The 26,265-nt window shown below is 44.3% G+C and overlaps 1 protein-coding gene across 3 annotated transcripts in view; it reads left to right on the top strand.

The window, feature by feature from the left end:
• PCDH15 (protocadherin related 15) overlaps positions 1-26,265 on the top strand; it is a 642,625-nt gene that overhangs the window by 493,130 nt on the left and 123,230 nt on the right. For all 3 annotated transcript variants that reach the window (XM_071438580.1, XM_071438579.1, XM_071438578.1), the window contains 4 exons: positions 6,408-6,542; positions 8,676-8,825; positions 17,842-18,035; positions 23,760-23,892. In XM_071438580.1, coding sequence (XP_071294681.1) covers positions 6,408-6,542; positions 8,676-8,825; positions 17,842-18,035; positions 23,760-23,892 — 612 coding nt within the window. The remainder of the gene's footprint in view (positions 1-6,407; positions 6,543-8,675; positions 8,826-17,841; positions 18,036-23,759; positions 23,893-26,265) is intronic.

Genomic DNA, 26,265 nt, shown 5'->3' with positions numbered 1-26,265 from the left:
GTTTTTTGTTATTGAGAGAAACCTGTTTAGATCAATGAACACCAAAAAATTCATTTAATAGTGGTTTTCTGTTTGTTTGCGTTCTGAGTTGGGATAGATTTGGAAGTGGGTTTTTTCTGATTTGTTGTGCTCACATCTCTGGAAGATTCTGTTCTGTTCAAGGTGGTGAATGTTCAGTGCACAGAGGAATCAAAATGCATTTTGTGACAGGGATCAGCCTGCCCCATCCTATGGAAATGGGAGAGGGGAGCTCAGAGAGAAAGGAATTCCTCATTTGAGCCAAAAAGAGGAGGAGTAGGAGGAACAGCAAGAGGCTCAAAGTTCATTGTGTTCTTTGCTCTGCCAGATTTTGTTGTAACATTGCTTAGAGTGGAACTCTGGCATCTCCAGAGGAGCAGTAACCAAGTAGTAACATCTATTTGGGGGATTTCTTCTTGCTGTGGAGTTCTGCTGTCACTGGGAGAGAGAAAGAAATTCAGGAGTATTAACATCTAAATGAATGGAGCGAGGCTTTTTCCAAGGGTGTGCAGTGATGCAAGGGAATGGCTTCCCACTGCCAGAGGGCAGGGCTGGATGGGATGTTGGGAATGAGGAATTGTTCCCTGGCAGGGTGGGCAGGCCCTGGCACAGGGTGCCCAGAGCAGCTGGGGCTGCCCCTGCATCCCTGGCAGTGCCCAAGGCCAGGCTGGAGCAGCTGGGACAGTGGAAGGTGTCTCTGCCATGGCAGGGGTGGAACTGGATGGGCTTTAAGGTCCCTTCCAAATCAAACTATTCTGGGATTCTCTGATACAGCCAGAGGGGATGAGCTTCATCCTTGGGTGGAAATATTCCATGTTCCTGTTGCTTTGGCATCAGCTGGTTCATGCACAGCCCTTTCCAAAGCTGTGGCATGATGCAGGTGCAACATGGATGTGAGAGAACCAGATGGAAGTGCCTGTGCTTCAGTTCAGTGCTAGGGATTTGTAGAGTCCTTCTAACCTGCAGTGGGCAGGAGAATTCCCAGAATTCCAACTGGGAGTGCAGCAGTTGCACAGAGCTCCCATATAAAATGGCCAAACACTAAAATTGCTCCTCATGAAGCCGGATGGGAACTCAGGGTGGGATTGTTGGCATAGGGAATGGTCATTAACTTCTGCAGGTTTCAGTGTCTTGATGGTTTCATTGTACCTCTGTCAATTATTGTATTTAGGAGTATATTTAAATTTAAAGATTGCTGATGAGACACTGAGAGAAGCCCCCTCTGTGCTGGTGCATCCCAGTTCCCAATGGTGACCCTGTTCAAACATAATGAATTCTGCCTGTTAATTGAAATATTAAAATGACTCCATGTCTTCAGGTAAATGCTGAAAGAGAGTGCTCCCTTAACTGGGTGTCTGAGGAAAAAAATGAACAAAACCCACTCTAAATTGAAACCCTGTGGGAATATAACAGAGTCCTGCTATAAACCTTGCAGAAATTAATTTATAGATGGGACACTGCAAACAGACCTTTCAGCAGAGCAGCACTGCCAAGTGCTGATCTAATTAAGTGCTCTGTTTAAATGGCATAAATTAAATTAAGCTACAGGAGTACCTTAAGACCTGAGCAAACTAAAGCTGAGATGAGGAACTTAAACTGTGTGAGCTGAGAGCTCTTTACATAAGGCTTCCCAAGCATCTTTTTTTTTTCCTCTTTGGTTTTCATGGGAGAGGATTAATTTATCCAGTGGTTAGGGTTAGTGGTAAAGCTGCACTGAATAACAATTATGGAATGGGATCTTAAAGCCCATCCAGAGCCACCCCTGCCATGGCAGGGACACCTCCCACTGTCCCAGGCTGCTCCAAGCCCTGTCCAGCCTGGCCTTGGCATTCCTGGGTTACCTCATGCAGGACCAGGAGTTGGACCCAATGATCTTTGTGGGTCCCTTCCACCTCAGGGTGTTCTGTGATTCTCTGGATTTTTTTAATTTTTTTTTTCTGAGAACTTGTGGGAAATTTGAAACCATTTTACTTCAGGATGTCTTGGCAGCAATGTGAGCAGACAGAGCAAGTAATGGATAAAATAAGTTTTAAATGCAGCTACACGAGCAGGTTATGAATTTTCAATAATATAAATATAGAAGGAAAAAGCATAGTTTTGTTTTTAACCAGGAAAACTGAAGCATTTTAAATACCAAAGTATTTTTCTCTGATATTTGCCTGATTGCTTCTTTCACTCTCAGTTTTTGTTTGCAATTGTTTTGCAGTCAGTGCTCTCTCAAGGAAACAGTTCTGCTGCCCTTGGGCAGTCCTGCTGTGACATTCCCAACAGTTGTAATAACTCAGGAAATATCCTTCCCAGAACTAAACAGACCATTAATATAATTATTAAAACAAACAGAAGATCAAGGCAAAGACAAAAAGCTGCTTTCGTTCCTTTAGGATTTATAAAGATAGGGGTTAAAAATTTTTTTTATCTTTACACTCAAGGGACACTAGAAATACTAACACTGAATTGCTCTTGTAGCACTGTGTGTCTTCCTTGATTATTTCAGGATGACTATCTCATGTTTTCTGCCTCCTGACACTGCCAGGGAACAATTCCTCATTCCCAATATCCCATCCATTCCTGCCCTCTGTCATTTTGAACCCATTCCCTGTGTCCTGTCCCTCCATCCCTTGTCCCCAGTCCCTCTCCAGCTCTCCTGGAGCCCCTTTAGGCCCTGCAAGGGGCTCTGAGCCCTCCCTGGAGCCTTCTCCTCTCCAGGTGAGCACCCCAGGGCAGAGGGGCTCCAGCCCCTCCATGGCCTCCTCTGGACTCATTCCAACAAATCCACATCATTTTGTGCTGTGATCACAGAATTTCCCCTGCTTCCCCTCTGTAAGGCTCTGGATCTCACATTCTCCAGGTGAACATGGGGAAAGATTTTTCTCCTTTCACCCAGAAAAAAGAAGGACAGATGCTGGAAAGAGCTTTCCAACAAAACAATTTTTTCTTGGGCATTTCAGTGCTGATCATTCTCCACTTGAACATGTTGGAAAAATCAGCTGTGTCATCAAAGTGTCTCTGTTGCCACTGCAGCTTTTAGGGGATGAGTCTGTGCTGTAAATTAGGAAGTCTGAGCAGTTTGGGTACTCTTGGAACTCGTTCTGGCTGCCCTGGAGAACTTCACAGCCAAATTGATCCTGTCCAAAAACTTGTGGGATTGTTGAAACACACAGAGAATAAATGCCCCTGTGTGATGGTGTTCACAGGGGTCTGAGGATGAGGGAAGAGATGAGAATGTTGACTCCATGTTTCAGAAGGCTTGATTTATTATTTTATGGTATATATTATATTAAAACTATACTAAAAGAATAGAAGCAAGGATTTCATCAGAAGGCTGGCTAAGAATAGAAAAAGAAAGAATGATAACAAAGGCTTGTGTCTCAGACAGAGAGTCTGAGCCAGCTGGACTGTGATTGGCCATTAATTAGAAACAACCACATGAACCAATCCCAGATGCACCTGTTGCATTCCACAGCAGCAGAAAATCATTGTTTGCATTTTGTTCCTGAGGCCTCTCTGTTTTTCAGGAGAAAAAATCCTAAGGAAAGGATTTTTCATAAAATGTGTCTGTGACACCCCTGGCTGCTCAGTCTCATTATTATCCCCAATAATTTTGGTTTCATCTTCATCAGTTTTAGAGAACTCTTTGCTTTGGGCAGAGTTGTATCCAAACCCTGGTGGGATTTGAGGAGCAGCAGGAGTGGAACATCCACATCCATGCAGGAGTTTCTCCAGAGATTTTTTTTCAAGCAGAACACACTCAAGCCCAGGCTTTGTTTATTGGGTGCAGCATTTTGTGTGTCTCATTTTGTTGGGTTATTTTTGTCTGTAACCATGAATCCCCCAAATGCTCTGCTGTCCCTCAGTCCCAGGCTTGTGCTTCCTCAAGTGTTCATTTTGTGTTTTCCTTTGTAGGTCCCACCAGGTGCCTTCCCTGTAGGTATTGGGTGTTATGTGTGCAAAACACCTTTTTTGGGTTTAATTGTGTGATTTCTTCCTTTCTTTCCTCCCTCATTTCTCCCTGCCCTGCTGCTGTTTGAGGCTGGGACTGTCTCTTGGTTTGTGAAGCCTGCAAAGAGCCCTTTAAACACATTGGACCCAATTTAGGGCATAAAGTCATACATTGTGGTTGCTTAATGTTCATTAAATTATTACAAATCTTCAGAGACATCCTGAGTATTATAAAAGTGCTTTTTTAAATTCAAAAATACCTCAGGTTTGAACTGTGTGCTTGAAATGCTCTTTGCAGGTTGCATGTGAACTCTTTTGTGGACTGCGATAATTTTGTACTTAAAATTCCACATTAAACAATTTATCAGAGATCAGCCTTGTCTCCATGACCCAGTAATGTCACCAGAAATTACAACGCTGAATTCCACGCTGCAAAATAAAATTATTTAAAAAATAAATTATTGAAAATTGTGTTGGCAGTGTAGCTGGGGCTGTTCTCTCTCACATGAAATGTTCAGTTAAGCCAAGCTGGCTTTTCAGGCAGCATAAAATGGGATAATAATGTCCCAGATCCCTGACAATAATGTCAAATATCCCTGGTAATAATGTCCAAGCATAACAATGCTTTTCCAGATGAAGGGAATAAATTGCTCTGTGGCTCTGACATGCCTGGAAGGTGGTAAAATAGGCATTGATTGCTGTAAAGGCAATTACCTTCCATATTAGGAGAACATTTCTAAGAAAAAGATAGCAAAGGAATAGGACACAGTACTCCAGGAGGGTTTGGGATCTCCATCATTGGTTTTTTTTCAGGAATAAATTAGGAAAGAAGTGCTGTTTATTAGTGTTCAAAAGGACACGAAAGCAAGAACTGCAACACTAACTAGGGGTTTTGTAAATTAAATTCTTAACGGGCTTTGTAATGTCTACAAAGTGAGCAATTATGGGCAATTACCTTCCCTAAGTTTTCTTGGAATGAAGAGGCTGCTGTTTGCCTTGCTGGCTGTAAACTGAATTTTCATTTTCCTGGGAGCTGCAGTTGCAGCTTTGGGCACTGAGGAGCCACTGGTGTGGAACACTCGGATAATTCTTTCCCATGGCTTCCTGGAATGTTTTCTCATTTCAATCATGGAATATTTGCTGTTTGGGGGGTTTATTTGGGCTTATTTCAAGCAGTTTCTCTCTGTCCTGGTGCCACCTGGTGCAGGTCAGGGTTGGCTGGGGACCTGTCCTGTGCTCCCAAGGGTTTTAATCCTCCAGGAATGCCATTGATAGAAGTGGCATTCCAGAAGAGCTTTGGATTCAGAAAGAGTTCAGAGAAGTAATGCTCCTGTGGGGATTTTTTGCTGAATTCAGCTTTTCTCCTTTTGGGATTGTTCCTGGGATTCAGATGGTTCTCCCTATGGCCTTCTCTGTAGGGCTGGGATTTGTGGAATGACCTTGGAAAGCAGCTGGTGAAATGCTGGATTTTCTGTCATGGCTGGGACCACTCCTCTGATTTCTCACCTCCACATTCCTGGGGGCAATTTAAAACACTTTTTATAGGACTTGTCCCCCAGCCTTTTGCATTTTCCTGGAGTTTGCATTCCCCTACCAACAGAAACAAATTCTCTAACTCACGAGCAAGAGCAGCAGGAAGTCAGGTTAAATCAACCAGATTGTGGAAAAATAGTTGTCCATACAATTCCAACAGGAAAGTTGTTGGAATACTGTGGGCAACAAAAAGAAATGCATTTTGTTTGAAAATTTAAGTCATGTAGAGTTAAATAACTCAAAAACACCTCAAAAAAGGTGGAAATCAGGAGTGACCCAAGTACTCAAGAAGCTATGAGTAAATTTACAAGGCTTTTTACCTTAAAATATTACTTTTCAGTTCATTTATGATGTTTTCTCCCCATCAACTGAGAGATTCTTAATTCTGCATCAGTTTTTTTTGATTCTTTCTGGCACCTAAAGAGAACCCCTGAGCTACCTCTGTTTCCTGAAATACTTCACATGTCATTCTCTTTCTTCAGTGCACTAACCCAGCTGTTTTATTGCTCTGTTAATCAAGTTCAGCTTCTTTTGGGTTTTAATATCAAGATAAATGCTTGAATCTGGTTTCTTATATTAAGTTTAGTCTGGCTTAAAAAATCCTGTTTAATGGGGGGGAAAAAAGACATACATTTAAAACCAGCATACCATACAGGTATTTGTTTACAACTGGATTTTCTTACTCCAGTAGTTTTTAATACATTTTCCATCAAGAAGATTAGATTTTTAGGCCAGCAGTGAGGGTTTTTTTTACCTTTTTATTTTACAGTTTTTTAGATTTTTAGTCACAGCATTTGTGCTTATTTAGGTTTCAACTAAAACAAGCACTTGCAGCGAGTTGGAGACTTAATTAGATGTTTAATATCCCTCTGAATTGATAACAAAATGCTCTTTTTCCCCCTTGATATTGTTGAAAGACCAAGGATCCACAGCTCCATCTCTTCCTGAACGACTACACCACGTTTTTCACTGTGACCCAGAGTGGCATCACCCGCTACCTCACCCTGCTGCAGCCCGTGGACAGGGAGGTCCAGCAGCTCTACACCTTCTCTGTAAGTTCAAAGAATACAACTCTCTCACTTCCAAAAGCTGTTTATATCCAAGATTCAGAGCAAAATTGAAAGGTCTGCTCGTTATAGTGGCAATTGTTATCTGTAGGGTGTAAATTTCCATCAGACGTCAGCGCCGTATTTTTTATTTTTTTGCAAATGGAAAATGATGATTCCTGACACAAAAATCTTGCTCAGACATAAAGCAGCAAGGTCAGATATTAATAGAAACACAAATGGAAGGAAAATACAAGAAAACAATGCATAATTTCTGTCACTTGGACTGGTATCCAGAGCTTTAGGTTGGATATTAGGAAAAATGTCTTCACTGAAAGGGTTGGACTCAGTCTTGGAGATCTTCCCCAACCTAAAGGAATTTATGATTCTATGCTGATCAACTCAAGGCTCTTCTTTACAGTATAACTGCTGCAAAACATTAAAATATATTACAATAACTATATAATAGATAATGTAATTCATTATTTGTCATTAATTAACCATTAATTATAGTTAATAACAATTATAATTAATTCTATATAATTATCATTCTAATAATTAATTATATATAATTATAATCAATTCTATAATTAATTAATATTAATAAGCAATTTATTATTAATTTCTTATTAATATTATAATATAGATATTGCAATATGATGTTAAAATATAGTTTGCTACAAAACAAACTCTGCATCCATAGAGCTACAAGTAAATAAAATCCTCTGCCTTCTGCTTTGTTAACAAAATACTACCCTGCCTTAAGGATGTTGTCTGGGGTTTTGCCCCCACAAAAATGGAATGCTTAATCTCTCTTATCCAGTCAGCACAGTGCTTATCACCCAGAAAAGGGAGTGCAGTGAAGGATGAGTTGGTTGAGAGCAGCATTTTAGATTCCCCTGCCAGCACCTTCTCCATGGCCCCAGGATTGGTGCTTGCTCCTCATCCCACAGCAGCACCTGAGCCCTCTTTTTTATTCTCAGCCTTGCTTTTCTTATTGCCTTTTCACTGGAGCCAGGAACATGAGCCTTGTCTTGGGATTTTGCATTTTTTTTGGCCCAAATTAAAAAAAAATAGATGGACAGAAAGCACAGCCAGCAGTATTTTTAGACAAAATAATAAATAAAGAAGGGGAAAAAAGCTGAAATGGATTTAATATTCCCTCAGGTTGTGGGTGAACCCCTTTACAGCCCCACAGGGATTTGGAAATGGGCTGTGGGTAAACCCAGTTCTTCTGCAGGGGTTCCCAGTCCGTGCCTCCCTATTTTCTGTCCATTTTCAATGGAAGGAAGAGCTCAGATTTCCTCTGTAGAATAAGAAGAGCCCCCAGCTCTGTAATTTCCACCTCAAAATGTTGTCTGGGAGGCCTAATGCCTTGAGAAGGCTGATCTAGAACAGAGCTAAAGAGTAAAGCAGGGATTTATTAAAAAGCCTCCATGGATCCACCTTGGGCAGCACAAGAGCCCAGCCAGGGCTGCACCCAGGATGAACCAAAATGGTCCCAAAATGGACACCTGGTCACGGGGTCTGTCACTGTGATCAGTTCTGCTCCATTTGCATCTTGCAGTTCATTGTCCCATTCCAGCTTTAGGTTATGAAGTCTCATCCTGCTTGTTTTTCTCTCTCCAGCCCACGTTGTTTGTGCTCTTGGGCCTGAGATTTGGATCAGTTGTCCTTGGTGCCCAGCTGGAGCAGGAATTGTTTTGTCTCCCTGCTCTGTGCACAGAGCTCACCATCCCTCAATGTGAAGCTCAGACCCACACACTAAAGCAGCACAGAATCTGAAAAATATAAAAGCTAAACCTGAGGCATCAGCTTTAACAGAGCTCCTGGGTGTGGTGATACCCAGGTGAAACCCCATGAACTCAACAGCTCCAATCCCAGCCCCATCCCTGGGAAATTCCAAGTTATTCCCTCTCACTTCTGTACTGGAAAGGTTTGGATGTGTTTGCTTTGTTTTTGCCCTGAGTCTCGCACATGCTGAATCCTCCTGTAACTGTAAATGCAGAGAGAAACAAAATGCTGATTTTGGGTTGTTAGGCTGTCTTTTCTCCTGTTGGGATTGGATTTCTCTTGGAATTGTATTGAGAACACACCATTAAAATACATTCCTGTCCTGTTTTTTCTGTCCTTCTGAAGATGACAGCTTCTGATGGAGTCCAGGAGAGTGTCCCAGTCACTGTCAACATCGTGGTGATCGATGCAAATGACAATTCCCCAACCTTCTCCAACATTTCCTACAGTGTCAAGATCTATACGGATATGCAGCCTGGAGAAGGTGTTATAAAGGTAATTTCAGGGCTTTTATTACCTTTGGTAACTCACTTTTTGTTAGCAGTGCATGGTCTCATTCATCTCAATTGGAAATGCACTGAAACCAGGTAGAAACGAAGTTTGGGTGTCTGCATCCACTTAATTAATTAAATATCTATTCAAAATTGCTAATACTAAATGTCAGGCCTGTTCTAGCTGTAGAGCTGCAGCTCAGCAGCTTCCTCTGAGGTTCCACAAAAACAATTTTCAGCTGAAAAATCTCAGAAGAAAAAGAAAATTCTCCTTTATTAGCAGGACATGGAGATAAAACATTTTGGGAAAACAGGTAAGCAGTGGAGTAGGACATAACCAGGAATGTTTTCCCATGCCAGAAAACCTGCTGGTTTTTACAAGTTTGTTTGTAGAGTAAATGAGCAATGAAAAATGGGTTGAACACAGGCCCAGAGAGAAGCAGTTTCAATTAAATTTTGGCAGCACTGATTTATGTTTTAGTGCAGGACTGGAGGTGAATCCTGGTGACACTGAAATTAAAGGGAAAAGGCTCTTTTTGTGTAATTCTTCCAAGATCTCAGCCCTGCTCTGAGTGCTGCCACTCCAGATGGATGAACAGACAAGATGCCATTGGTGGCTTCCCAGAGTGATTGAAGACAGTGGAAATATTGGGAAAATAAAATTAATCAGCTGACTTGAGTATAAAATACCATTTTCTGAACAGTAATCAGGAATTGAGTGTAGCAGTGATGAGGAGATGGTTCAGAAAATGGCATTTTCTGTCCCTCTTGAGCTGTACTTGTGCCTTTACATCTTCAGCTCTTCTTTGTGGTGTTTTGTCCCTTCATCAGTTTGGGCCATGAGTGTCCCCATCAGGGACAGCCACAGGGGCATTTCCAGCAAAATTTGAGGGAAAGAGAAAAAATTGAAGCATAGTTAAATTCCTTAAGATGCTGCACAAGGCTGGGTGGGAACACAACAGAAAATACTGTTGTCCTGAAAGAGCCAGGGAGCATGAGGCAGAAAATGTTGCTAAATGAGATTTCTGCTGGGGAAAAAGAACGTTTTCTACTCAAGGTTGGCCTTGAGGGTGCTCTGAGCTGCCTGAAGTGTGTTAATGGTACCTGGGATGAAGCAGAGCAGCTCCTGGGGTTGTTGGAAACTGCTGAAGTGTTTCTGTGCTCAGAGGGAAGGTGCTGCTCTCCAGCTCCTCAAACACGTCCTGGTCTTGCAGCTGCAAACGTATTCCAGGCCTGGAGGCTTTCAAAGAGCAGGAGGACACATTTCTTAGGAAAATTGGGCCTGGACAGGTTATTTGGGAAAGGAATAATGGGGAAGTTGGGCCTTTAACTCACCTCTGCTAAAAATTTAAATTACAAGGGTGAGATTGTCCCAAATCCATGCTTCTGTCTGCACAGTCAGTACATGGACACTTGCAGGTTTTCTGAGTTCATAATCTGGTCAGAGGGGGAAGGTAGAAAATTCTGGCTGGTTTGGGAGAGGAGTTGTTTTTCAACTCATCCCACATTACCAGATGATCTGAGTTTCTCCATTACCCACCTTAAAAAAAAAAAAAAAAAAAAAACCAAACAAAAAAACAAAGCAACCAAATCTAAGGGTCAGTTCTTAGGATTTCAGAGGATTGGTGATGATGCCAGAAATAAAGAGGGGCCAGCACAGGGGGGACCTGGAGCTGCTGCAGAGAGCCCAGGGCAGGCACCAGGATGGGCAGAGGGATGGAGCAGCTCTGCTGGGAGGAAAGGCTGGCACAGCTGGGGCTGCTCACCTGGAGAGGAGAAGCTCTGGGGTCACCAAACTGGAGCCTGAAGGAGCTGCAAGAAACATGGAGAGAGACTTTTCCAAGGGATGGAGTGACAATGGGGAATGGCTTCCCAGTGCCAGAGGGCAGGGCTGGATGGGACATTGGGAATGAGGAATTGTTCCCTGGCAGGGTGGGCAGGCCCTGGCACAGGGTGCCCAGAGCAGCTGGGGCTGCCCCTGCATCCCTGGCAGTGCCCAAGGCCAGGCTGGAGCAGCCTGGGACAGTGGAAGGTGTCTCTGCCATGGCAGGGGTGGGAATGGATGGGATTTAAGTTTTCTTCCCACCCAAACCATGATTCCCTGATCAGGATTTTGGGCAGCTGCACTCTTTGGTAGGTTGCTCAATCTTTAGGTATAAAATACCTATATATATATATTGATATATATACACACTTCATATATGTAAAGGCTTTATAAAGACTTTCTCAAAGGTCAAACTGACTTTTCTTTCCCATTTTTTGAACCCTGACACAGTGATTTTGAGGGCTGCTCATTTTATTGTCTCCATGAGGAGCAAAGTCACCTTTTACCCCACCCTCCCTCCTGGGGTCTGGATCCTCTGCTGGGAGAGGATTCTCATCTCTGATAGCTCCCAGAGCAAAACCAGTTCATAAAACCACTCTGTCTGATCAGAGAAAAGCAGGTTAGAAAAAGAACAGTGACCTCAGAGTGTCTGGACAGTCTCATAACCATCTGTAATAATCAGAATGATTTTCAGCCACTTGGTTTTATTATCCTTAAGGTAATATTCTTACATCTCTTACATTTTTTTCCCGGAGTCAGTTGCAGGAAAATGTACAAATAAAATGGACAAATAGCCCCAGTTTGTGCTTTCTTGCTGCCTCATTTTGTGGGACATTGTTTTGATTTTACTCCTGACAATAGCCCCAAAACATAATAGCTTTTAAGTTGCTTGTGTTTGCTGTCTGGTACACTCTTAAAAAAGAAAGAAAATTTAAAATTTTTTAAGTTCTGCTTGAAAATAACCACAAATAGCAGGAAAATATATTCATTACAAGCAGAATTCAGTTTTTCCCCCCATTTTTTCCTTTCTGCCTCGATGGCTACACAAAGGACTTTTCCTTCTTTCCCTGTTGCCTTTCAGAGAAGTGACAAAAACAGGTTTTATTTTTATTTCAGTTGTCTCCTCAGTACTTGGGAAATTGTTTCAGGCCTTGGTTGTGAAGAGTTAAGTTTAAATCTCTTTGTGTTTTGTTCCTTTCAGCCTGAAAATTTCTCATTTTTCCTTCTCTTTTCATAGGTATTTTATTGTGTTCCCTGAGAGTTTCTCAACTGAGAAATCTGTACTTTAAAACAGTTAAATGTGGTAAATTATAACTGTCAGTAGAAAGATTATTAGCAGTAAACCTAGTAAAGTACTTAATTCCATCTTTTTTATGTTATTATATTTTTCTGCCCAGTTTCCCATTTTTTCACTGCTGTGACTCAGATATTGAAATGAGTTGCACGTTGATGGGTGGAGTTTGCAGCAGCGGTGCAACAAAATTTCATCTCAATAATTTAAATCCACTCTTTTTCTTTGGCCATCTCTCATTTTTATATTCAGGATGCAGGGAATAAGGAATATTGAGCAGGAAAATGAGAGAGCTGGGAAGGGACAGAGGGTGGCAAAAAGTATTATTCACCTAAATCTTGGCCCATGAGGAGATTTTTTTGTGTTTTGTCTTTAGAGGAAAACTTGTGGACTGGCCTTAAATGTAGTTAATGGAATCATGGAATAGTTTGGGTGGGAAGGGACCTTAAATCCCGTCCAGTGTCACCTCATCCCATGGGCAGGGACATCTTCCCCTGTCCCAGGCTGCTCCAGCCTGGCCTTGGGCACTGCCAGGGATGCAGGGGCAGCCCCAGCTGCTCTGGGCACCCTGTGCCAGGGCCTGCCCACCCTGCCAGGGAACAATTCCTCATTCCCAATGTCCCATCCAGCCCTGCCCTCTAGCAGTGGGAAGCCATTCCCTGGGTCCTGTCCCTCCATCCTTTGTACAGAGTCTCTGTAGCTCCTTCAGGTCCTGGAAGGTCACAATTTGGTCACTCTGAAGCTTCGCTTCCCTAGGCTGAAAAATCCCAGTTTTGCTCTCCCTACATCCTACCTCAAATTATCCACATATCCTAATTTCTCCCTCATTTCCTAGTGCAGTGGCATGACTCAGGTTCAAGGGCTCTCTTCCAAGAATAATTAAATCATTCCCTGATGAGAAATGGAGAATAAAATTCACAGGGGATCAGTGCCCTGTTCCCCACTGAAACAATTTTGTCTGATAGCACCAGTACAAACTAATTTTTAAGGTCATCCCCTAGCTTAGCCCAAGTTCTTGATTTACAACTCTTAAATGTGCATTGTGCCATAAAAGAGCAGGACAGTTTAGTGGAAATCTTAAGATCATGGAATATCCGCAGCTGGAAGGGACCCACAGGGGTCGTGGATCCATCTTGGCCCATGAGGAGATTTTTTGTGTTTGGTCTTTAGAGGAAAACTTGTGAACTGGCCTTAAATGTAATTAATGGCATTACATTGCCATTGCAGGGGCTCCAACCCCTGGCCCTGCCCAGGCTCCCCAACAATCCCACCCTGTGCACCCCTGGGAATGTTGTCCAAACTCTCCTTGAGCAGCCCTGGGGCTGTGACCTGTTCCATGCCTGACCACTCCTGAATGTTTCCCTAAAGCAATCCTCACAGAAGTCGTCTCCAAACCCCACCTCATCTTTTATTTATGTGTTTATTTGCAACCTTTTGCCTTCTGCCCATCAGGTAATTAATTCCCATCTCCAAAGCAAACCTGATTAGCAGAGAGAGAAAACAAAACTGGGCTTTGTTTGCATTGCTCAGCCAACGTCCCTGCACAGTCAAGGAAAAAATAATGGATTGAGGCTTGATGGAATGCCTGGAGGAGATAATGAAAAAATATTTTAACCTACTCAGAGATCATTATGTGGGGTTGACTCAAGCTCAGGAATATCTCCATAAATTCCTGGAATTTTTCCATCACACTGAGTCTGGTGAAAGCTGCTGGGAATGTTGGTCATCACTTTATCTGTCCAGGGCCAGGTGACCCCAAATGTTGCTCTGAGCAGGTTCCAAGTCAAACATTGAAACCCAGTTTCCTCCAGTAATGAACTGAGTCTGAGCAGGTTTTATATCATATCCAAGATGTCTTTGTAAGCTTAAGGCTACCCTCCTAAACCTCCTTCTCCTCTCAAGGAATCCACTCCTAAGTCTCCTTTTCCTCCCAAGAAAACCATTCCCAAACCTCCTTTTCCTCCCAAGAAAACCACTCCTAACTCTCCTTTTCCTCCCAACAAAACCACTCCAAATCTCCTTTTCCTCCCAAGAAAACCACTTCTTGCTGCAGCAGAATCCACACCTATTTTGCCAAACTTTTAGTACATTAAATGTTGATGCAATGGAGCTGCTCCTGCTGGATGAAAATTTCTCAGCAGAGTAAATGAAACATTGTTTTGTTCTTCTCCCTTTGCATTTTAGCCCCTGTTTCTTAAATCTTGTTAACTATGGAGCTCTATCGGGCTGGGACAGCTGGAGATGGGATTTCTGGAATCATGTATTATGGCAGCAGCTAAACCTTAATTCTATTTAATCCCAGGTTTGATTCTTGGTTTTGCCCCCAAAATGTTTTTCAAATTACTTATCTTTCCAAGCATTTGTAGGTTTAATTAACCTCCTAAATCTCTGTGCTTGTGTAGTCAATTAATTTTCCTTTTTCATGTCGTCCCAGTAAAAACTGGCCTGGTTCCAAATCCTGCCATTAAATCCTCAGGACCCTGTATTTTGCATAAAGGCTTTATCTTTTTTTTTTTTTGTGTGTGTGTATGTGTTACTTTTGAAGTTCAGCAGACAAGGTTTTTACAGCTCTGTCAGTTGGGTAGATAATTATTCTCTGCAAGGTTAATTAACACACCCAGGTATGTATAGAAGCTATAGAAGGAGTGATTAAATTGCAGTTTTCATAGCATGGATTCCTTCAGAATTCCTAAGAGAATAAGAGAATGAGGTAGATTTAAAAAAAAAAAAAACACACACACAAATATTAATTTGTTTTTTAAATTTTTAAGAGGAGATGGCCTCTGTTCCATGATTTTTGGGGCATTTTAAGCATTTATCACTATGCAATGTGTCCCAAAATGCTGTAGGAGATGAATTAAGATTTGTTTTTAAAGCTATTGTGGGCTTAGTTCTTGGTTTGCAGAATATTTATGACTTTCTAAATGAAATTTTGTATTTCACTGAGCCTTTGTGCATGAAGGATCAAGGATTCAAGATCTTAGAAGCCAGTAGAAACCCTGAGTTTTTCCCTGGAGGTGTCCAAGGCAGGCTGGATGGGTCTCTGAGCAGCCTGGTCTAGTGGACAGTGTTCCTGCCCACGGAACTGGATGAGCTTCAAGGTCCTTTCCAACCCAAACCATTCTGTGATTCCATGAATTCACATCCTCCCCTTGGTGCTCAGAGTTGTGTGCAAATGGGATTTATTCAGATATTGCAGCTTTGGGGTTTACTCTTGTTTTACTGGCCAGGTTTGGTTTCTGCTGTTCTGAATCTTCAGACATCCTTGGGCAAAGGTGGTTTGGCAGTTTGGGGTGGTGATTTGGTAGTTTGGGGTGCTGGTTTGGCAGTTGTAGGTGGTGGTTTGGCAGTTTTGGGTGGTGGTTTGGCAGTTTGGGGTGGTGGTTTGGCAGTTTGGGGTGGTGGTTTGGCAGTTTTGGGTGGTGGTTTGCAGCTGTGGGTGGTGGTTTGCAGCTGTGGGTGGTGGTTTGGCAGTTTTGGGTGGTGGTTTGCAGCTGTGGGTGGTGGTTTGCAGCTGTGGGTGGTGGTTTGGCAGTTTTGGGTGGTGGTTTGGTAGTTTTGGGTGGTGGTTTGCAGCTGTGGGTGGTGGTTTGGCAGTTTTGGGTGGTGGTTTGGTAGTTTTGGGTGGTGGTTTGCAGCTGTGGGTGGTGGTTTGGCAGTTTTGGGTGGTGGTTTGCAGCTGTGGGTGGTGGTTTGGCAGTTTTGGGTGGTGGTTTGGTAGTTTTGGGTGGTGGTTTGGTAGTTTTGGGTGGTGGTTTGCAGCTGTGGGTGGTGGTTTGCAGCTGTGGGTGGTGGTTTGGTAGTTTTGGGTGGTGGTTTGGCAGTTTGGGGTGGTGGTTTGCAGCTGTAGGTGGTGTTTTGGCAGCTTTGAGTGATGGTTTGCAGCTGTAGGTGGTGTTGTGGCAGTTTTGAGTGGTGTTTTGCAGCTGTAGGTGGTGTTTTGGCACCTTAAGGTGTTCTTTGGCAGTTTTGGCTGGTGGTGGCAGTTCTAGGTGATGGTTGGCAGCTTTAGGTGGTGATTTGGTAGTTTGGGGTGCTGGTTTGGCAGTTGTAGGTGGTGGTTTGGCAGTTTTGAGTGCTGCTTTGCCAGCCTTGGGCAGTGCTGTGGGAGGCTGTGAGCTGCTGAAGTTGATGTCGTGCTGCACTGTTCAGTAGATGATTTTCCATCACAGCATGGCAGGGCCATCAGGGAGCTCCTGTCCCTGACTCCAGGTGTCACAAGGTGACAAGGGCCCAGAGGCAGAAGCTGAGGCTGCTGTCTGGCTGGCCTTGCCTCAGGGACTGGCTGTTGATCCTGCCTTTGGCCTCACAGTGGGTGCTGAGGTTTTCCATCACTGCTGACATCCAGCATTCCCCTCCTCCATCCCTGCTGCCCCAGGGCAGGAGTGTTTGTGTCAGGAAAGCCAAGGCAGAGACCTTTGAATTTTCATCCTCACATTGGGATCCCTGCAGGGATCCTTCCTGAGGCTGGGATTATTTTGGACATCCCAGGAAAGCTTTGCTGGTGCCCTTTCCCATTCCCCACCTCCCACTGCTTGCCTGGAGCTGGGAGCAGCAGAGGACACCATGGTGCCATCATTCCCTGTAAGTTCCACTGCCAGCTGGATGCACAGCTGGGTGCTGTGACCTGCTAGATGTTCCAGTGCTGCTCAGACCACTTTATGTCATTCCTTGTGCTGTTTGAGGGAGTGTTGTCCTACAGAATGAAAAGACAGCTGAGGAACCTGTGTATCAGCAAAATAACTCCTAAAGGAGGAGGGGACAGCAAGGCCAGGTTGAACAGGGCTTGGAACAACCTGGGATAGGGCAAGGTGTCCCTGCCCACGACAGGGGGTGGAATGGGATGAACTCTAAGGTCCCTTCCAACCAAAACCACTCTGGGATTTTTTTCCATGATTGACTAAAAGCAAATATATTCCCTGAGCTCTAATTCCTGGATGAGTGTGTGTTTGATTTAGCATGGCTCACTACAGAAACAGGACAAATCTACTGCCTTTCCCAGGGGGGAGAGAAGCAACCCCTCATTTCATTATGGTCACCATTAGAATTTGGTCTAATACCAGGATTTAGATTTTTCTCAAGGGATTTAAAGACAACGTGGCACTTGGGAACATGGGTTAGTGATGGCATTGGCAGTGCTGGGTTAACAGTTGGACTTGACCACCTTAGAGGGCTTTTCCCACCTGAATGATTCCATGATTCCAGGTGTGTATCCATATGGGAACAGCTGCCATTTTCCTTCCCCTTGGCTGCCACAGCCATAGGTGCATATGAGCACAAACATTGCTCCCCAGCTCTGCACGAGGAGGTCTTGGAATGCCAGGCCTGGACGTGAGACTTCCTGGCACTACCAGGGCTGTCACCTGGAAAAGTGGAGAGAAGGATGGGAAGTAAATAAATACAAACCTCTCATTACTATTGAAAGACAAAAAGTTGTCAAAGAAGACAAAAAATGTCTTCTTCTCACATGAGAAAGTCTTATATATTCCAACCCACAGGGAATAAGCTTGGTCTAAATAAGTTTCTTTATTTGTATCTTAAAATAATTGTCTTGCAGTCTTTAGCAAGGAGTTTTTCTCTGCATCATGATGTTTTTACACCTATTACTGTACATTTCAGCTGTATCTTTGTTAGAAATTCCTGTGCGCGTTCCAGACGTCCGAGCTCCCCTCTCCTCCTCCAGAATCACCTTCCCAGAGCCTGTGGAATTGTTAGCTGTCTCTTTGTTAGAAACTGGAATTGTTAGAAATTAGAATTTAGAAATTAGAATTGTATCTTTGTTAGAAACGCTTACTACTGTACATTTCAGCTGTATCTTTGTTAGAAATTCCTGTGCGCGTTCCAGATGTCCGAGCTCCTCTGGAATCACCTTCCCCTGCTGACCCTGTGCTTTTTGCCTTGCAGCTGACGGCCGTGGATGCAGATGAGGGAGCCAATGGGCAGATAGTGTATGAAATCCTGGCTGGGGCTCAGGGGGACTTCATCATCAACGAGCACACGGGCCTGATCACCATCGCTCCGGGGGTGCTGCTGGCCGTGGGGCGCTCCTACGCCCTCACTGTCCGAGCATCTGACTGTGCCCCCCTTGCACAGAGAAGGTAATTAATGCACCCCCTCATTACTCCAGCAGCTCAGCCATAACGCCTGGGCCACACTCCCATGTTCTCTAGTCCACGCCTCTGTTCTGGAAAAGTGGCACACGCAGTAGAATTCTTGCCCTTTGTGTGTGGGGTTCGCATTCTCTCAGCCTGGGAGAAGCGGAGAAAAGAATGATCAAAACAATTCTTATCTCATTTGCTGTGCCTGTGTTTTGCCAAACTAGAATGGAGATGGTCTCCAAATATGGAGATTGTTCACCCAACGTGTTGGTGTTTTGTTTCCTTGGCCTATCAGGGCCAAGTGTGTATGTGTGTGGGTCAAGACTGTAGGCTGACAGTCAGGAGATGTTGTGTGTGGTGTTTGTGAGGTCCCCAGGATGAGGTGAGAGATGAGAATTTGACTCCATGTTCTCAGAAGGCTGATTTATTGTTTTAATATATTATATTAAAAAAATGCTATACTAAACTGTACTAAAGGAAGAGGATACATCAGAAGGTTTAACAAGAAAGATAATGAAAGCTCATGACAGACTCAGAGTCTGACACAGTTGATGGTGATTGGTCATTAATTAAAAACAATTCACATGGAACCAATCAAAGATGCACTGTTGGTAAATGATCTCCAGACCACATGCTCTGAACCTGGGAGAAGCAGAAAAAAAATGATCAAAACAATTCATTTGCTGTGCCTGTGATTGTACAAAAGTGGAATGCAATATGGAGATTTTTTACCCAGAGTGATAGTGTTTTGTTTCCTTGGTGTGTCAGGGCCAAGTGTGTGTGTGTCAGGACTGTTGGCTGACAGTCAGGAGATGTTGTGTGTGATGGTTGTGAGGGTCATCAGGACAAGGTGAGAGATGAGAGTTTGACTCCATGTTCTCAGAGGGCTGATTTGTTATTTTATGTACTTATATTATAAAAAAGAACACTAAACTAAAACTATACTAAAGAAAGAAAAAGGATACATCAGAAAGCTTAACAAGAATGATAATGAAAGGTCCTGACTGACTCAGAGTCTGATACAGCTGGCTGTGATTGGTCATTAAGTTAAAACAATTCACATAGAAACAATCAAAGATGCACCTGCTGGTAAACAATCTCCAGACCACAGTCCAAAGCAATCAGATAATTATTGTTTTCATTCTTTTCTGAGGCTTCCCAACTTCCCAGGAGAAGAAACCCTGGTGAAGGGATTTTTCAGGAAATATCATGGTGACATTGTGCAGTTGAGTGCACGGCAGATTCAGTTTAGATGTAATATAATACAGTATAGAATAATATAGCCTAATCAAGTAATTAATTATAAATTAATTAATTATAAAGGTATTAATTAGCCTTCTGATATCAATGGTGTCCTCCTCATCATTCCTCCCGGACGCTGGGCAAAAATATCACTGATATTTGTGGTCCTTAATGATGTGTCCCTTACAGCACTGGGTTTTCATGATTTCATTTGCATGCCTTGGTCTGCTGTTTAAAAGTTCCCAGTTGTGCTGTCACTGTGCATGTCTGTACATTCATTGAGGTGAAGGGGTGGAAAGAAGAAAGCAAGTGAGAAGGGAGATGGTTTTTGTTCAGAAGATGCAAAAAGGATCCCAAAGAATGGTGTGGCTGAGCTGGAGAGCCTCTCCAGGTGTAGGGTATGCAGTGTCCCCACTAAGACTGAAATTCCTAAGGGCAAAATTATCTCTATTGTACCCCAGCTGAAAAAGAGCAGACTGCAAATTTAGGATTTAGGCAGGGAGGGGAGCATCATCATCTTTAAGGTCCTTTTTTACCCAAACCATTCTGTGATCTATATGTTCAAAAACCAGCAAAGTATCAAGGCCTGCTTACCTGTTTGAGTGGAGTTGGTGTTCTAAATGTGCAAAAATGTCATTTCATGAAGGTGTGGAGGGAACAAAAAATATCTCTTGTATCCTGAGCCTGGTATTGATAATGTGCAACCGCCTTGTCCAAAGAGCATGAAGGGAGGAACAGGAGGTTCCAGCATCCAAACCTCCCACAGCTGTAACGTGAAAACCTCTCCTTCAAATGGGAAATTTAGGAAGGAAATAAAATACAAGAGTAGGATTTCAGTAATTGGATTTTCCTCAGGACCTGCTGCTTCTGTCGTGTCTCCAAGAAAGCAGCTCGTGCTGTTGTGCACATATTTTATAATTACTATCCATTCAACTTGTTAAGTTGTTCATAAAATTAACATCTGGTAGCAGTCCCTGGGCTGAATTTCACTCTTTTTTTCCTCCTGCTTGCTTTTTTGATAAACCCTCTCGAGCTGGCAGCAGGCTGCTGGTACTGCTGAGGAGAAGACTGAGGACAATTATGCAATTATTTTCTGTAGTGCTTCAGAGAGAAGGCCAAAAATCAGTAATTCCCCTTCAGAGAGTCTGAGATCCCCATGGTGTGTCTCCACACTACAGCTCTGATTGCCATCAGCTCCTTTTGTGCTGGAGAAATCTTTGTGTTGCCTAAACACATGTATTTCTGAGGATGGATGTTGGGAGCCTGGGCTTCCTCCTCTGAAAATGCCTTCAAGGCAAATAAGAAGTGGAAAGCTCTGCCAGGATAACCAAAGTCACCTGGAAAGTGGCTGGATTTCAGTCTCCCCCTTGCTTATGCACAAAGCAAAACCCAGCCACTGAACCTGGCTCAGGAACTGTAGCTCTGCAGCCTTTGTGAACACAAATTTAAATTGGAATTGGGAATTCTGTATAGGTTTGTTGGGGTTTTTTTCATGGAATGACATTTAAAAATGTTGGTGAGTGGCTGTGTCCCAGCTGAGATTTGGGGTTTGAGTATTATTAATTATAATTATTCATGTAAGTTATTGAGATATCATGGAATTGTTGAGGTGGGAAAAGACCCCCAAGATCATCAAATTCAGCCTTGTCAACTAAACCACAGCAAGTGCCACATCCAGCTGTTTCTAGAAACCTTCCAGGGCTGGAGAATTCACCCCTTCCCTGCACAGTCCACTTCTATATTGAAGCACAACAATTTCTGGTTTTGGAAAAAAAAATTAACAACATTTGTAAAATTCAAGAGTTTCAGGTCAGACTTTAAACTTTTCACAGTCCCTCGGATTCCTGGACATGGGATTCATATCACTTGGTGATACAGGGTTCTGCTGGAGCCAGTCAAGATAGGTTGGTTCACATGGATGGAAATCCATTCATCCTGGATTTTATAATTGCCCACAGCAGCTGGGGCTGCCCCTGGATCCCTGGCAGTGCCCAAGGCCAGGCTGGATGGGGCTTGGAGCAGCCTGGGACAGTGGAAGGTGTCCCTGCTGTGGCAGGGGTGGCACTGGGTGAGTTTAAGGTCCTTTCCAACCCAAACCATTCCATGATTCCATGTGGAGATGATTTAAGCAGAGATGGGGATGCAGTTGACTTTCCATCAGCTGGTGGGGCACAAAAGCTGTTTTTCCATGCTGGACTGTTTTGGGAGCTCTCTGCACTTCCCAAAGGCTGTGCTGGTCTCTGGGTATTCACTTGCAAACACCAGCTGCAGTGCTTGCCTCAGCTCCATCTCCTTCCCCTTCCCATGCCAAAGGAGAATTTGCCAGCTCCTTAACTGGGCTATAACCCACACAAAAGACACAGGGGGAAAAAATGCAAGGTGTTAATAAAAAAAATGGATTGGAATTGCAAAAAAAGCCATTTCATATTAGAGTGCTTTTAGTTTGCAGACTGTTAGTGCTTTGCTTCTGTGGTTTTGCCTTAAATATTTGAAGAAAATTTGCTTCCTATTCCTAGAATCCCAGAATGGTTTGGGCTGGGAGAGTCCTTAAAGCCCATCCAGTCCCATGGCAGGGACACCTTCCACTGTCCCAGGCTGCTCCAGCCTGGCCTTGGGCACTGCCAGGGATGCAGGGGCAGCCCCAGCTGCTCTGGGCACCCTGTGCCAGGGCCTGCCCACCCTGCCAGGGAACAATTCCTCATTCCCAATGTCCCATCCAGCCCTGCCCTCTGGCACTGGGAGCCATTCCCTGTGTCCTGGCAGTGAATCCTGTCACTGTGTGTGAGGATGTGCCCTGAGGGGCAGAATCCCTTCCCTGGGGGTGTGATCTGCCCTTCTGGAGAGCAGTTTGTTATCCTGGAGCATGGCCAGGGGGTGTGGGACAGTCTCCAACAGTTCCTCACAGCCCTGGCATTGCTCTGCCCAGCTCCATCCATGATCCAGACCTCCAAAACCTGATGGGAAAGGGCAGTGGGAAACACCAACAGCACAGTGGTGACTCTGCTCAGCCACAGTTTTGGGCAGCTAGTAAAGAATATTATCAGTAATGTGTTGTTTTCATATTCAATGAGTTGTCTCAGCTAGTACAGCAGCTGTTTCAATAATACATGTCTGGTAATTTTGGGTAGGACCCTCTAAAAAAGCTCTGGAGTTTGCTAGCCCTGCAAGAAGCAGCTCTTTGGGTTCATGATTTTCTTCTCTCTCCCTCTTCCTGTCCCACCTTCAGAAAACTGGGACAAATCCCTTTGTTTTCTTTCCTGCAGCTCTAAACCCTGAGATTTATCAACACAAATCCAAGGATTTATGAGGGGAAAAGCTACACCTGCAGCACAGCACTTGCTCTTCTCAGGAGTTTGTTCTGGGGTGGGGATGCTGTGCTGACATCCAGGAGGGAGAGAGGCAAGAGAAGATCCTTTAAAGTCAGATTTTTAATCTCCCATCTCCAGGGGGACTCCTGGCTCCCTTTCTCAAGTTGAGGCTGTGGGATATCAAGTGGGTTTACAGGATGGTCTGTGCAGGGTCCTCAGTGTCAGTGTCCCAAAAACCCTTCAATATTCCATCTGGAATGCTGTGTGCAGTCTGTCTGGGACAGGGATCCAGTGCAGCTCAAGGGTTTGCAGCCTCCTGCATTGCCACTGCTCTGAAATGGGATTTATTGCTCTGACATGGGGGTTACTGACCCACAGCATGGCAGCAGAGTTGTGTGCTCCACTTCTCCCAGCATTTCCCTCTCTGCCAGCATTCCCTGCTCCCTCTTTTCCAAGCTGGCTGCCAGCTGGGATGCTCCAGGGGTGGCTGTTGTGTGTGGCAGGAGCAGTTCCCAGCCTGCAGTTTGAGCTGCTCCTGCAGAGGACCCAGCACATCTGGAGCTGTTTGTTTGTGGAGCATGCACTGATATCTCACTGCTCTGTTTTTGAATTTACACCACTTTGGGCTGCTTTGGGGGAAATTATTGAGCTTTTCTTCCTGTTCAGAGTTCCTCCACAGCTCCTGGAAGGTGCCTGTGCTCAGCTGGGGCTGGGCTCTTTCTCCAGGCAGCACTGACAGAACCAGAGGACACAGCCTCAAGCTGGCCCAAGGGAAATATAGGATGGATATTAGGAAAAAGTTTTTTACAGAAAGGGTGATAAAGTTCTGGAATGTTCTGCCTGGGGAGGTGGTGGAGTCACCATCCCTGGATGTGTTTAAAACCAGCCTGGATGTGGCACTGGGTGCCAGGGTTTAGCTGAGGGGTTGGGGCTGGGTTGGGCTCAATGATCTTGGAGGTCTCTTCTAACCCACACAGTGATGCTGTGGATGTGGCAGCCTGCTTTCCTTTTGATCCAGAAGGAAAAATATGTCCTGAAGCTTTTAGAGGAGCAAAGGGAGGCTGTTAGAGCTCGAGAACACACAATGTGTAAATCAACCACTGTGGGTTGCCTTGTGGATTGGATTTATTGATTCTGACTGGTTTTAACTGTTTTTTTTCCCCTTGCACTGCAGGAGCTCCATCACCACTGTTTACATCGAGGTGCTGCCTCCCAACAACCAGAGCCCCCCACGCTTCCCACAGCTGATGTACAGCCTGGAAGTCAGCGAGGCCATGAGGATCGGCGCTGTTCTCCTGAACCTGCAGGTACACAGGGGCCTTCCCTGGATGGGGGCTCTGTGCAAATCACAGACTCCAGGTACACAGGGGCCTTCCCTGGATGGGGGGCTCTGTACAAATCACAGACTCCAGGTACACAGGGGGGCTTCCCTGGGATCACTGGATGGGGGCTCTGTACAAATCACAAACAGGATGGGGCTTGCTGGGAACGTGCCTTGAGCTGTTTTATTTTCCAGCATCAGTCTCATTCCATGGTTATGACAATGGGAAGATGCCATCAGCTCACATCCCAGGCAGCAGACCAACAACTTCATGTTACAACTCACTTTAAAAGTTGTTTGACCAATCACACAAAGCAAAAGCACATTGACAGCAGTTCTATCCAACCACCATGAGCACAGGTACCTTTGGTTAAACAATGCTTGCTTATTTTGAATACAATACCTGCTTGTAAGCCTTCAAACACAATGCACAGAGCTCCATTATTAATCTTAAAACTCCCTAATATCTTGCTAGACAAACTTTTCTGTAGCTTAGGGAGTTATTCTACTCCAGGTACACAGGGCGGCTTCCCTGGGATCACTGGATGGGGGCTCTGTACAAATCACAGACTCCAGGTAATCAGGGGGGCTTCCCTGGCTGAGGGGCTCTGTACAAATCACAGACTCCAGGTAATCAGGGGGGCTTCCCTGGCTGAGGGGCTCTGTACAAATCACAAATGGGACAGGACTGCTGGGGAACGTGCCTTGAGCTGTTTGATTTTCCACCATCAGTCTCATTCCATGGATATGACAATGGGAAGATGCCACCAGCTCACATCCCAGGCAGCAGACCAACAACTTCATGTTACAACTCACTTTAAAAGTTTTTTGACCAATCACACAAAGCAAAAGCACATTGACAGCAGTTCTATCCAACCACCATAAGCACCTTTGGTTAAACCTTTGGTTAAACAATGCTTGCTTATTTTGAATACAATACCTGCTTGTGAGCCTTCAAACACAATGCACAGAGCTCCATTATTAATCTTAGAACTTCCTAACATCTCTCTAGATAAACTTTTCTGTAGCTTAGGGAGTTATTCTAGACAAGCATTAATACACAGACCATTGTTCTATTTCTCCGTACTTTTTTACATTTTTCATAATTTTTCTGGTGACCAATCTCATGGCTGCTGCTTGGCTCTGATCACAGTTCTGCTGTCTCTGAGGCCTGCCTTCTGCAGCTTTCCCAAAACCCTCTGATTTTAAGGATTCCCACACCCTGGCACACCCTGAGGCTGCTGAAACCCTCTCCACCTTCCTGCCCTCTGTGTCATGCCTTGCACAAGCCATTCCTTACATCCAGGGGGGAAAAGGGGCACTTCAAAAGGATTGAAAATAGTTTCATTTTCATCAGCAGCCCCTTTTACATGGACTGCAGAGGAAAAGGGCTCACTTGGCTGTTTCTATTACTTCTTTGTTTGATTTAAATATTGTAAAAGATGCTGTAGGCTGCAAATGGCACTGCTCAGAGAAGCTGGGGCTGCCCCTGCATCCCTGGAAGTGTCCAAGGCCAGGGTGGATGGGATTTGGAGCAGCCTGGGATAATGGAAGGTGTCCCTGCCCATAGCAGGGAGTGGAATGAGTTGATTTTCAAGGTCCCTTCCAATCTAAACCATTCTGGGATTCTATGATAGTTATATTAGAAAAAATTCTATGAGTGACTGGGAACTTGAAAGGAATGTAATTTATTATGTTAGAGTGTCTCTCTGTATTTGCCAACAGATCAGAGGATTCTGATCAGAGCTTCAGCACCTCATTCATGGGGAATTTAAGTAAGATTTTGAGCAATTGCTTTCCCTAGCCTGTCATTTTTGAAAAATGCCTGAAGATATTTCTACCCCTTGGTGTGTGTAACAACAGGCTGAGAGGGAGCAGAGATCCCAGTGCTGCCAGGCCCAGGATTAGTGGGACCTTGTGCCCTGGGATCAGGGATCATGCACCAGCTCCTGGCCAGGTCCAGCAGCAGGAGCATCCCTCATCCTCATGCACCAGGACCAGACCCCCCTTGCTGCACTTATAGTTAAAAAATCAGTTCTCTCCTGGCTTATTTACTGTTTCTTATCTACTGCATTGTTTTCTGCCTCAAAACCAGCTGTAAAAAATAGGGAAATGAATGGCAACTCTTTATTGAGGTTTTTTTTTAAAGGATCAGAAACTTACTTAATGCTGTGTTTAGCAGCAGTGAAATAAAGGAGCTCTAATTAACTCACTGGAGCAGGTGGATGGGAAAACTCCTGCTAAAATGGTTTCCTGCTGAAAGGCTGGGATTATTCTGGCTGGTTAAGCTCAGACAGTCACCTGTGCTGAGGGAGGATGACTAATTTAGCTCAGTGCTGCCAATTAACTCCTGGCACAT

This window comes from Agelaius tricolor, unplaced genomic scaffold (genome assembly GCF_023055355.1).
Source record: "Agelaius tricolor isolate 1412-34295 unplaced genomic scaffold, bAgeTri1.0.p SCAF_13, whole genome shotgun sequence".
Classification (NCBI taxonomy): Eukaryota; Metazoa; Chordata; class Aves; order Passeriformes; family Icteridae; genus Agelaius; species Agelaius tricolor.
This window is presented reverse-complemented; position numbering and strand designations above follow the sequence as displayed.